Here is a 12,104-nt window from a genome sequence, read left to right as displayed (position 1 = left end):
TTAACAGCCTGCCACATCCTGATGCCTGCTATGGGTTATCACAGCACTAAGCACCTTACGTGCACCACCCACCTTCACCATTGTTGTGGGGTTTTATGTCATATGACTCAATCAGCATTTGCCTACACATTACTGTTGTTAGTAGTCATCTGAATTATTTAAAATGTAGGACTACTGGGGCAGGAGAGAGGCTCAGTATTGCAGAGGATCCAAGCTCAGTTCAACACCCTTTTCTGAACTCAGTGGGTACCAGGCATGCACATGTTGCATATATGTACATGCAGGCAAAACCCTCATACATATAAAATGAAATAGGTAAATCTGAAAAAAAAACCTATTTTTTTAATTCAAAGCTATTAGAAAATTTGCCACAGGGAAGTTCCCAAGCATGACTCTTGATATTTAAATGGAGTCATTTCTATTAATTATCTGACTAGAATTATATTTTATCTTTTAGAAGTATGATCCCTTCATAATACTTTTAATAATGTAAATCATCTCTGCATCACGTGCATTTAGGCATCTGCATTTTACATAAGTCATACCTATGTCCTTATTAGCTGATCTTACATAGTAGCTAATGGATTTGATATAGCATCTATAAAAATGACACTCTGAAGCACTGTTCAGAAGGTGACCTCTTACAAGGCCAGTGTGTTGGTTTTCGTGCCTATGGTAGTACCAAGGAGGGAATGTGCTGTGTACACCACAGACCTTGTGACTGATGAGTGTCCACTCCATCCACTAGGAAGCTAAAAACAGTACAACCGAGCCATACACAAACTACTAACACTTTTGTCTCAGGTTTTTGTAAGTTGTCCTAGCCACTGTTCTATTGCTATGAAGAGACACCATGACCACGGCAACTCTTACCAAGGAAAGCATTTAACTGAGGGCTCGCTTACAGTTTCAGGGGTTTAGTCCAGCATGGCGACACACAGGGTGCTGGAACTGTGCTGAGAGCTACATCCTAATCCACAAAGCAGAGACAGACAGAGAGAAACAGAGACACTGGGTGCCTGCGCGGGCTTTTCAGACTTCCAAGTCCATCCCCAGTGGCATGTTCTCCAACAAGACCACACCTCCTAATCCTTCTTAAATCGTGCCATTCCCTGGTGACTAAGCATTCAAATATATAAGCCTATGGGGGCCATTCTTATTCAAACCACCACATAGGTATACTGCATTTTGAACTTGGCCCATCTGTCACAGATGCATCTGGTCATGTTCATGTGCCATAAACTGTCCCCAGATCCCCTACAAAAGCACCCAAACAAACCTTTCTCTAACCAGCTCTTCACGCCTCTGCTCTTCCGTTCTCAGTGTCCACAAGGGTTTAGGACCCCAGAACAAATAAAACCTCTCCCAGGTGAGGCTGTGACTTCAGGCCTGTCTGAAGGGTCAAGGAGGGGCCATGCTCCTTCCTAGGATGCTCTGAGCTAAAGCTTACTGGCAACAACACAGGCATCCCAGCCAATCCTCACAGATGCAAAAGCCTCTCGGATAAGAAGCCCAAGAGGGTCCTGCTCTTCACACGGAGGCTTGAACCAGCACTAGATTTTCCTGGAGGTCTGCACTGAATAACACTGTTGGCAATACAATATTCATTTTCATGGCTTATCAGGAGGCAGAATGGTGACTGAAGCTACCTGGCTGGCAGCCTGCTGGGCAGTACACTCTGGTCCTGAATTCACTCTGGTCATGGGTTGTAGAGTGTATGGAAGACAGTGATTAGCAGATCATAATAAACGTATTAGTAGTTATTAAAATATCTGACTTTACAGGCCTTGGAGCTAGCTGGCCCAGCCACTCACTGCTGTATGGCATAGGCAGGGAACATTCCCATGCTTCAGTGTCCTTATCTGTAAAATGAGGGCCTTCAATGTACCTACCTCACAAGTTATTCATGAGACTCACTGACAGAAGATATTAAATACTTAGAGCAGTGTCTTTCATATAAAAAAGGCCTACTGTATATATTTTAAGTACTCTGATTACTGCAAGGAGATAAGATAAATATTTCTCATGTGAATCTTTTCTGTGTCTATGACAGGTATGCTTTTATAATTAGCAATACAAGTCCATCTGAAACTACGCCTGAATTTATGGCACATTTTCTCAATCAACTTACAGTTGAAGGCACAAGTAATGCTGTGAGAGATGCTGGGCTCTGTTATTCAAAGGGTCCGAATACAATTGATTTGCTTCCCCCACCCACCTGCTGTGTGTGCTGATGTCCCAGGAGGAGACAGAAGAGTGTGTTCCCCTGGAGCTGGAGTTACAGGCAGTTGTGAGAGACCTGACACGGGTGCTGGGAACTGAACTCCAGTCCTCTGGAAGAGCTGCAAGCACTCTTAACCTCTGAGCCATCTATCCTCTTATTTACAAAGAAGGAACATGACTTGCACAGGGTCACAGGGTCGCCTGCTGAGCTGCCTAAACAACAGCTCTGCTTGAATCCCCACACTGAACCCAGTTCCAGGTCCCATCCTTTCAGCCTCTCCCCCTCAGTTCCCCCACCACCACCACCACCCAGACCCATTAGAAATAAATCATGCTTTAAAAGTTAATTTTATAACCTAGGCACTTTTGTTCGCTTATAACCAATCACTCTGTTACGAGGAAGTTAAGAAGCAGTTGAGTCACTTTTTTCTAAAACATGTAAATGAAAACCAATGACCTAACCTGCAGGCTCGTGGACTTCCCATCTAAACAAAGATACCAGCCTTGCTGTCCTCCACAGAACATCTGCAAGTCATGGCCTGGAGGGAAGGAGGCAGCTTGGGAGTCAGCCTTAACTGGGCCCGACGCAGCAACCACTGGGTGCCTTGCCCAGTCCTGATCAGCCCAGGAGAGTACCACCAAGATGCGATGTCTGAAAGTCATTGTCCCTCCTTCAGTCTTCATCAAAATTAACCAGCACGGAGCTGGAGCGCTGGCTCCATAGCAAAGAGCATTTATTGCTCTTGCAGAGGACCTGGGTTTGATTCCCAGCACCCACATGGCAGCTCATAACCACCTATAATTCCAGTTCCAGGGGCTCCAACACCCTCTTCTGACCTTCATGGGTACAAGGCACACACACAGTTCACAAACATACACGCAGGCAAAACAGCTATATAATAAAATAATAAAATAAATCTTAAAGCTAAAAAAGCAACCAGAACCTATTTTTAAAAAGAAAATTAACCTGCATGGTCAATATCCTAGAGGTTTGGGAAGGGAGGCTCAAGCTTCCGCCTCAAGTCATTCTTTTCGGATGCCTCTGCCTCCTGTATCCCCAGGTCAGCCTTGATCAGCTTGAGTGGCTAATGTTTCTGAGGTGATTTACTGCTCACGATGCATGCAGCATGCAGCTAGCTGAGATCCTTTAATGCACACAGGGCAGTTTTAGGCTTGTCTTCCTTTTTATAACCTGACCAATGAGCCCTGCTCTTCCAACCTTTATGACATGACGTAAAACTCTACTCCAATCTGGAAATAACCCTCTTGAAAATCAAAAAAAGACCTTCTGGCTACAGAGTAACCATTATTAAGCAACCCCTTGGGGTCCTCGGGGCAAAGGGCACAAACACTTACATTGAAACCACAGGCTCTTAGCAAAGGGTTCCCCTGGACTCAAGGGGCAAATAAGTAGCAACGCCAGCTAAGAGTATCCCTTATCACTGGCCCCGCCTCTTCCTGTCTTTTTTCAGTTGTCAGAAAAACCCAGCAGCAAGTCATTTCATCATGGGTGTGGATTCTCTGAAGGGTTCCCTTGAAGGCTACTAGAGAAAACTCAAAATTACACAGAGGGAACACACACACACACACACACACACACACACACACACACACACACACACAGACAGAGGAGCCACAGGGTTGGAACAGGAACCAACAGAAAAATATTTCAGAGAGCAGTTAAATACTATGTGGCTTCAGCAGCAGGGAGTCAAAGGCAAGCCTTAAATGAGATACTAGATAGAAAAAAACTAGTTTATGTCCATCTATAGTTAGAAATTTTGGCTGTGGTATTTAAGTTCTTCACAGAAACAAAGATGAAAGCACAAAGGAGTAACAGAAGCTACACACACACACACACACACACACACACACACACACACACTTATATAAAATGCTCTATATAAGTCTGTTTAAAAACAGGCAAAATTCAGCATCTTGTGTTTTGGACAACTAGTTAGTCAGTAAAACTATGAAGGAAAGCACAGAATAATTACTGGATGTCAGGACAGGACTACATCATAGAGCTTCTATGAACCACCAACATTGTATATCCTGATCAGGGTGTGGCTGTACAGGTGTTCATTTTACAGTCAGTGAAAATGCATCTAGAAAAAAAAAAGAGTATCTTCAGGACACACAACTCTGGAGTTCTATTCAGCTTCATCACTCTAACAAAAGACTGGAGCCAGTACCAGAATAATTCATGCAAGAGAAAGCAAACATGGTTATTTAAATAAGAGGCACTCCTCTCTCTGCCTAATTTTATGGTTTGCTTTGGTGTGGAGACTGAAAGTCTACTTACACAAAAACATACTAGCAAACTGTATCTGCCCAGAACAGTAAATGTAGCACACACCAGCCAGAAGGTGGGCAGAGCTCTTTACCAACGCTCACACCTCACCATTATTCACTGTTTACAGAGCACTCTACATTCTTTAACTGGTAGCCAAGGGCTGCTGTTACCCCACTGCAGTGATTAAAAAAATAAATAAACTCTGGGTGCTCACCTTAGATACCGCTTGGTAAGAACTAGACTCCAGACCAACACTGGATCCCGGACCACCCATGCCACATTCTCTTTATGACAAACACTTTCTCATCATTCCCAAGAGGTGAACAGAGGCAATGAAAAGAGACAAGTAAATTATGCCAGTATCACAATGTCAGTGTCTGAGTTATTTTCACTTTTCAATTAAAACACTTGCCAAAGGCATAATGAAGATTAGCCAGAGCTGTATCCTCTCAGGTCTGAGGAGTTTGCATAGGCATATATGTAGCTGGAGAATTTTTCTCCAGCTCCCATCGCCAAGTCCCGCCAGTTCCAGAGCCCACTTACAAAATAAACACATGGACTCTTACATTATTTAAACTGTTTGGCCATTAGCTCAGGCCTATCATTGTCTAGCTCTCACTCTTATATTTAGGCCATTTTTATTAATCTTTATTTTGACACGTGGCTTATGGCTTACTGGTACTTTATATCTTTCTTGTCCTGGCGGCGGCTCAACATGAGTGTAGAGTATAAAAAAATACATTAATCAGAGGCTTTGGATGTAGGTCGGTTGGTAGAGTGCTTGCCTAGCATGAATGACATCTGGGCTCAATCCCCTGCACTACATAAACCTGCCATGTGCCATACATCCCAGCACTCATAAGGCGGGAGGCAAGAGGATTAGAAGTTCAAAGTCATCCTTGGCTACATACAGAGTTCAAAACCACCCTGAGATACATAAGTCTATCTCAAAAAAGAAAAAAAAAAGGAGTAAAATTAATTAATGCCTGAAGGACCAAAGCAATGGATTCAGTGTGTTTTCCACTCCATGCCATCTTCATTTCTACACTGTGCCGAATGCATCACTCTGCTATATTCCCAGCTGGTGTTAAGACTTTCAGAGGCAGCCAAAATGACAAGCCAAGACTACCCTTCCAACAGACTGCCAATATATCCTCCCCTGATTAAAAAGAAAGTTCTTGGAAGTGGAGAGGACTGACAGGTTAATTATAGACACAAAGAGCGGGAACAACTGGACTATGAGGTAACCAACTCTAAATGTGCAGAGGCAATGCCCTCCGTGGGCTAGCATTTGTATTCTGTCTGCAAGGATACACTATTCACAGACAAGTGCAGTCCTGAGGCAGGCCTAGTGTAAGAGGTCCAGACAGTGTAAAACACAGTTCCCACACTTGAAAAGCCTGGCTGGAGGCTGGGAAAACAGTTCACATCTCCAATAACAAAGAAATCTCTGGAAGACAAGATGGTCAAGTGGAAGACCCAGTCTTAAAACTAGGCTGCCTGCTTATTTGGAGTAAGGTAGTCAAAGAGCCGGTTGCGGGCCCAGCCCAGCTGTAAGGAAGCCTGAGCAGCTCCACAGCTGGCAGAAAAGTCAAGAGGAGGCAGAAATGAGGAGGCAGAAACGCTTCTGCAACTCCCATCTAACTCCTTCAGCTACTGGAAGCATGGCCATCAACTAAGAGGGCCCATCAGGATCTTCATTTCTATTTCCATCCCAGAACCCCTCTAAGAAAAAGAGGTATATTTACCAGACTGGGGAAACAAGTTTAAGGTCAGCAGCTTCAGCAAGCAAATGTACCAAAGAATAGAATGTGGTCCCGCTAGGCCAACCATTGCTGTAGTTTCCCCCCCTCCTTAATCAGAAGGTATTTAGTAACACACGCGTGCGCGCGCGCACACACACACACACACACACACACACACACACACACACACACCTTCTATCTGAAGGGGCGAAAAACGTTGACTAGCACTGGGAAACAGTCCCTGTTTGGCCCAGATCACACATCCAAAGTGTGAACCTTCAAAAACTGAGCCTCAGTCTCACAGAGGGCTACATTTCATTTATGGATCACAGGTCTAGCAGTCTGCGATGGGCCACCGGCCCTCCCAGAGATGAGGCCCAGCTAAGAGCTTTTCAATCATCACCACCACTCACAGGGTTGGAACTGCTTTTTCCAGAAGCAAATGGGTTTATCACAGATAACCTGGAGGGCAGGAAAGCGATCTAACCACCTGAGGCAGGGCGAGACTACAGAGGTTTATCTGGGGCTGTTTCCCAACTCCAGTGTTTCCTGTGAAAAGCATTACGAAGCTGAGAGCCAGCTATGGGTCAAACTTAAGAGTGTAAAATAGTTGTTTCAGTTCTTAGCTAAAAGAATCCCGCTCGCCTTCCAGAGAACTCCTCTGTATTCACCTTCCAGGACTTTCTGCTGCTTCCAATCAGCGCTCCCCAACTCTTCCACCTTAAAGAGCAGGGCGTGCTAACTCCCAGCGCGCGGGGTCCACAGAGCCCCGAGTCTCCACACCCGGGCACAAAGAGCGTCTGCGTGCCGCGCAGAGCCACGCTTCCGGGGAGCAGAAGGAAAACTGTCGTCGGCCTTGGCGCGGCACGCACGGAGCCCGCTTGCCCCGGAGCGAGGTGGCGGGGAAGGGGCGGCGAATGGCACAGAACGCTCAGCGCTCGGCGCACCTTGATGCGCCCCGCTGCGATCCCCGCCGGGCTCCGACCTCCCCGACTCCCCTCGGAACGCCGCGCGCTGCCACCCCACGGAAGAGCCCTGTTCCCACGCGCGTCCCAAGACACTCTTACCCGGGAAATGGCGAGAGGTTGCTCGAAGTCCTTGCCGCCCACGAGACGGAAACCCCAGGGTCCCGGGCCCTGTAGGACAATCTGCTGGGTGGTCATCTCTAGGCACAATCGGAGGGGACAGACGGGCAAGGCACGGAACAGCACGGCGCGCAGGGCTCCCAGAGCAGCTGTCGGAGAAAGAGCGCGCCTCACGGGTTGGGAGATCCTGGAGCGGGCGGGGACGCGGGCGAGGGCGGGGACAGATCCGCCCCCGGTCGTGTCGCTGCAGCCCCGCCCGGCCTGCGCCTCTCCTCCTAGAGCGTCCGCCGTACCTCGCCAGACTCAGGTCGCCGGGTCGGGCTCTGCGGCTCCTCCCAGCAACCCCGCACCTCCTTCCGCATCTCCTCCGCCCTATCCACAGCCGCCCTGCCGCTCCCAGCCCCGAGTGCGCGCTAGGTGCGACCTGATCCGTGTCCCGACTCACAGAGGACTCTGCAAACCCACGCAGAGTGCTTTGCAAAAAGCCAAAAAGGGCTGAGCGAAGTCAGAAGTTTTCGCTTTTGCTTTTTGGAAACCGCAGAGGTTTAAGAGGTACTTTCAAGTGCTCTCACGTGACGCTTAGACGGAAGGCCCTCTAGTCTCATCTTAAAGATGAAATAATTGAGGCTGCCCGAGGTTAAAAGACACCCCTAAGGCTACACAGCAATTTAGGGTTGCTACTGAATCGCTTCGCAGGCTCATTGGGGCACCCTGGAAGTTTTCCAACGCTAATAAGACTATAATGGGGGAGGGGTCTATAATTAGGCTCCACGACTTTCCTAGAAACCTTTCCTCCCTGTTGAAGTTGGAATTGGAGGCAGGTTCTGATCTTCCCAACAATTAAGTCCTGAAGTCCCGGGTGGGCCAATGCCTGGAAAGCGGTGAGTAGACACTCCTGGGTTCTAAGCTTCCTAACTGTTTCTGCTGTGAACTACCCCAGAAGCACATTCTCAAACCAGACTAAGCCACAGCTCATGCTGTCCACCGAGTGTTCGCTCACCCTGAATACCTCTAAGGCCACCGTCAGAATGACTTCAATCTGTTGTGATTCGTCTCCTCCAACCTTGGCCACACAGGTCTCCTGTTCTTAGCCTTGCCACAGGCCTTCATCAGGAATACCCTTTCCCCAGACATCCCAAGGCTGTTTTTGTACAGGTATCATCTTAATAAGGCCATTTCTCAGAGCCATTTAAACATCCTCTCTAAAACGCCTCTATCTTCCCTGCCTTAATTTTCTTCCGGTCCCTGTCTAATCTACAGTTTACTTATTTGTTTGTTCCACTCACATTCCTAAACACTAGTTTCAAAACCGGAAGGGTTTTTATCTGGCAAACTGCTCACTGCTGTGTTCCCGGGCTAGAACAATCATTTGATGAATTAGCCAACCTCAGGACCACTGACTCCCTCGAGACACCAGTTTTCCTGGTTCCCACTCATTCTAGAAGCTGGACCCAGGTTGAATGAAGTTGTGAAAACAAATGTTTCTGTGTGTCCTTGCCATTCTGGCCAACCTTCTGTGGAGCTCTGTGCACAGATTTCCACATGAAAAGATCACCTGGTCCCTCACCCAGCACAAACACCCATGTTTGGGAATGATTTGCTCATTCTTAGTAATCAAGTTCAACCCTGTTTTGTAGATCAGATCTTCTTAAACTTTTTTCATCTTCAACTCCTTTTCAGCCAGAAAAACAATTGCCCCAAGTCTATAGGTAAGTCTAATAGGTATATACACCAAACATTTACTGAAAAACATAAGTCCGTTTATTTTAAATTAGGGCAATGACCCTGTCAGTAAAGCATTTGACTTAAATGTGTGAGAACCTGAATTTGATCCCCAGAACTCATGCCAGAGGCTGAGCTCAGGACAGTCTGTAATCCCAGGCACTGCAGGATGGGTGGTGGAGATGGGCTCCCTGGAACCCCCTGGTCAACCTGTCTAGTCTGCTCCGCGAAGTTCTAGGCCAATGAAAAACCCTGTCTCAGACAAAAGGTGGAAGGTACCTGAGGAATGACATCAAGGTTGTCCTCTAACCTCCACATGTCTGTTCCTACTCATGCATACATACTGCACCCACACATATGTACCCCCACACAGGAATATACACACAAAAAATTCTTTTAAGGCTATTCTTTGGTATATACATAATTTTACTGTGTATTAATGACAAAAACAAATTTACCTGCTACCTATGAGGCAAATGTGCTTGTTTATTTTTACACATAAAGAATTAAATCCTGGCTGAATATTTGATATGCAAGGACATAGGGTAGCTTCATCATTTTCCAGAGTTGACAGATATTTTGATTTTATAATTGTCAGTGCCAAGAATGCCACTTTTCATCATGTCATAGGACAAAATAACAGGAATGTGTGTCTTGGGACACTTCAGAAACTGTTGGGAATTCTGTCTTAATCTCATCCTAACAGTAATTGCACAATTTCTTATGAAACTCAAGTCAGCCACTCAAATAGCAATTTATTATGATTTTTTTCACGTGTGTGTGTGTGTGTGTGTGTGTGTGTGTGTGTGTGTGTGTGTGTGTGTGTAAAAGCATGCACATACCATAGCCTGCCTGTGGAGGTCGTAGGACAACTTATGGGAGTCAGTTCTCTCCTTCCCACTTGTAGATTTCAGGGTTCAAACTCAGTGGTCAGGTGTGGTGACAAAAGCCTAAATCTACCCAATGGGTCCATCTTCCTGGCCCTTGGTTTTAGTGTTTGGAGACAGGGTCTCATTGTATACCAAGGCTAACCTTGAACTTGCAGAGATTTGCCTGCCCGTCTCCCAAGTGCTAGGATTACAGGCATAAGCCACCATGCCTGGCTCTGTATAACCATGTTTATATATAAGAGTAACTGCATTCAGTGTCCAATATTGAAGGGGGGAAAAAAACAGGAAGGCACTAGTGCTTTATGTCTCTGCAGAATTTGGTAGCATCTGCAGATGTCACCTTTTTAGCAGTCTTGACTGTTTTGTGTCCTAGTGAGAGGAAGTTGAAAGGCCACTGGTTCCTGTGCTCCCCAAGGGCAGGGCCTGCCTCTTAGTCACCCCAGATTTCCCGCTTGCATGAATCTGTTGCATGGTAGGTATGAAGATGTTTTTACTCCACACAGCTTTGTTGGTATGCAGATATAGGTGCACTAGCCAGACATCTGTAAAGGCCGTCTCGTTTACTTTGTTACTAAACATCCTCGGTTGTTGTCTAGGTCTACAGAACAAGCCCTACACAATGCCAGTGCTTTCACCCTCTCCGGGTACTGATTCCAAAGGCATGATTTAAAAGAAGAAAAGTCCTATGCCTACAGCTACTTGTGTCAAAAAGCTCAGTCAAGCCAGCAAATAACAAAAATGAGGCTAAGTGAATTATAACCATGTAATGAAATAGTGTGCAACATGAAAATGATAACCCTGAACACTACCAGAAAGTGTCTTCAAACTACCTAAGGGGTGGTGGTGGCTCTAAAGCCCTTACCCAACGTACAGGAGGTCTTATGTTCACTCCCCAACAAAAGTTAAAATATGTGAAACGAATGGAACAAAATTATTTGTATGCCATAATTAAAAAAAAAAAACTTTAGCTGGAAAAACAACACGAAAAAATTCAAAAGATAACTTTGCGCTAGGGAGAATTTCTAAAGCTATTCAGGATCAACCAAATGGCTTCAGCTCCTAGGGTGTAGAAGAAATGCTAATCTTCCGAAGGATGGTGACCTTATTATCTGAGCGCTCCCTCCCTCCCTAAGCGTCTATAGCTGAGCAAAAGGTACATATTCAAAAAACATGGCTGGCCCTAAAACTTGAGCCTTACCTTAAAAGCCATTACTTATTTATCCACAACTAACATTCCCTCAGACCGTAGCTTGACGCCTGCCCCACACGATGGCCTTAAACAACCCCCGAACTTCAACCGCCTTGTTATTGTAATGCATTCCATAGAGTTTGTTGTCCTAAACACCCTTCAACAAACATCTGGATACTGGAGAAAGAGGAGACTGTAGGAGGAATGGAATGAAGGGTAAGGGGAGGGAGGAGAGACAGGGCCCCAGGAAGCCGAGGGAGAGAACACAGTGGATCTCCCCACCCCTAAGCTTTCCAAAGCTGATTAGGAGGCTAGCAGAGGCTGTCCAGATTCTGCGTCTGGCCTCTGCTGAGCTGGCCACGCCCACGCCCGGGCGTGGGACACTGCTGAGTCAAAGGTCTCTGTAAAGACAGAGGGTGTGTAGAACTGTGTTTGGCTCAGTCTACGCAGTCTCTTACTCTCCACAAGTTCTGGACTTGCCTAGGGAACCTGGCTAAGGCCAGGTTGGGTGTGACCAAACCAGGCTTGACCCCGGAGTTCCGCAACTGTTGCCTGATCCCCTCGGGCCCGGGCTGGACCATTTCCAGCCCAGGGGAGGGAGGAGCGTGTGGTCCCGGCTGGACCTGCCAGTCGACTCGGACACTAGCTACCTGGGCGGGGACAGAACTCATAGGAAGACTGGACTCAGCTACGCACACGCACGCGTCTCCCAGGCCCACTACCTGCCCTGGGACTTGGTCAAATGACATCTGAGGGACTTGCCAACTCTTCCGTGAAAAGAACTGAAAACTCCGAATCTTGCAAACCAAACACAATTTTGCCCACCGGTCTAACCTGCTCAAGTCAACTCTGCTCCTAGGTTTACATGTCCCTTGCTGGTACCCCGCTGCTGACAAGGTTGGCTGACAGACCCAAGGGTGAGGACCGAGCAGGAGACCAAGCTTCTGCTTTGTC

At 46.7% G+C, this 12,104-nt stretch overlaps 1 protein-coding gene across 1 annotated transcript in view; it reads right to left on the bottom strand.

Annotated features, from left to right (window-relative positions):
* Window positions 1–7,695, bottom strand: part of Pdlim1 (PDZ and LIM domain 1) — a 46,156-nt gene extending 38,461 nt beyond the window's left edge. Inside the window, exon 1 of the mRNA XM_052712973.1 lies at window positions 7,332–7,695. Within this exon, the coding sequence (XP_052568933.1) occupies window positions 7,332–7,427 (96 nt within the window). The 5' untranslated portion in view covers window positions 7,428–7,695. The remainder of the gene's footprint in view (window positions 1–7,331) is intronic.
* Between the last annotated feature and the right edge of the window lie 4,409 nt (window positions 7,696–12,104).

The sequence above is a fragment of the Peromyscus californicus genome, unplaced genomic scaffold, assembly GCF_007827085.1.
Source record: "Peromyscus californicus insignis strain IS unplaced genomic scaffold, ASM782708v3 Scaffold_4__1_contigs__length_199733344, whole genome shotgun sequence".
In the NCBI taxonomy this organism is placed as follows: domain Eukaryota; kingdom Metazoa; phylum Chordata; class Mammalia; order Rodentia; family Cricetidae; genus Peromyscus; species Peromyscus californicus.
The sequence above is the reverse complement of the archived record's forward strand: the minus strand, read 5'-3'. Positions and strand labels throughout refer to the sequence as shown.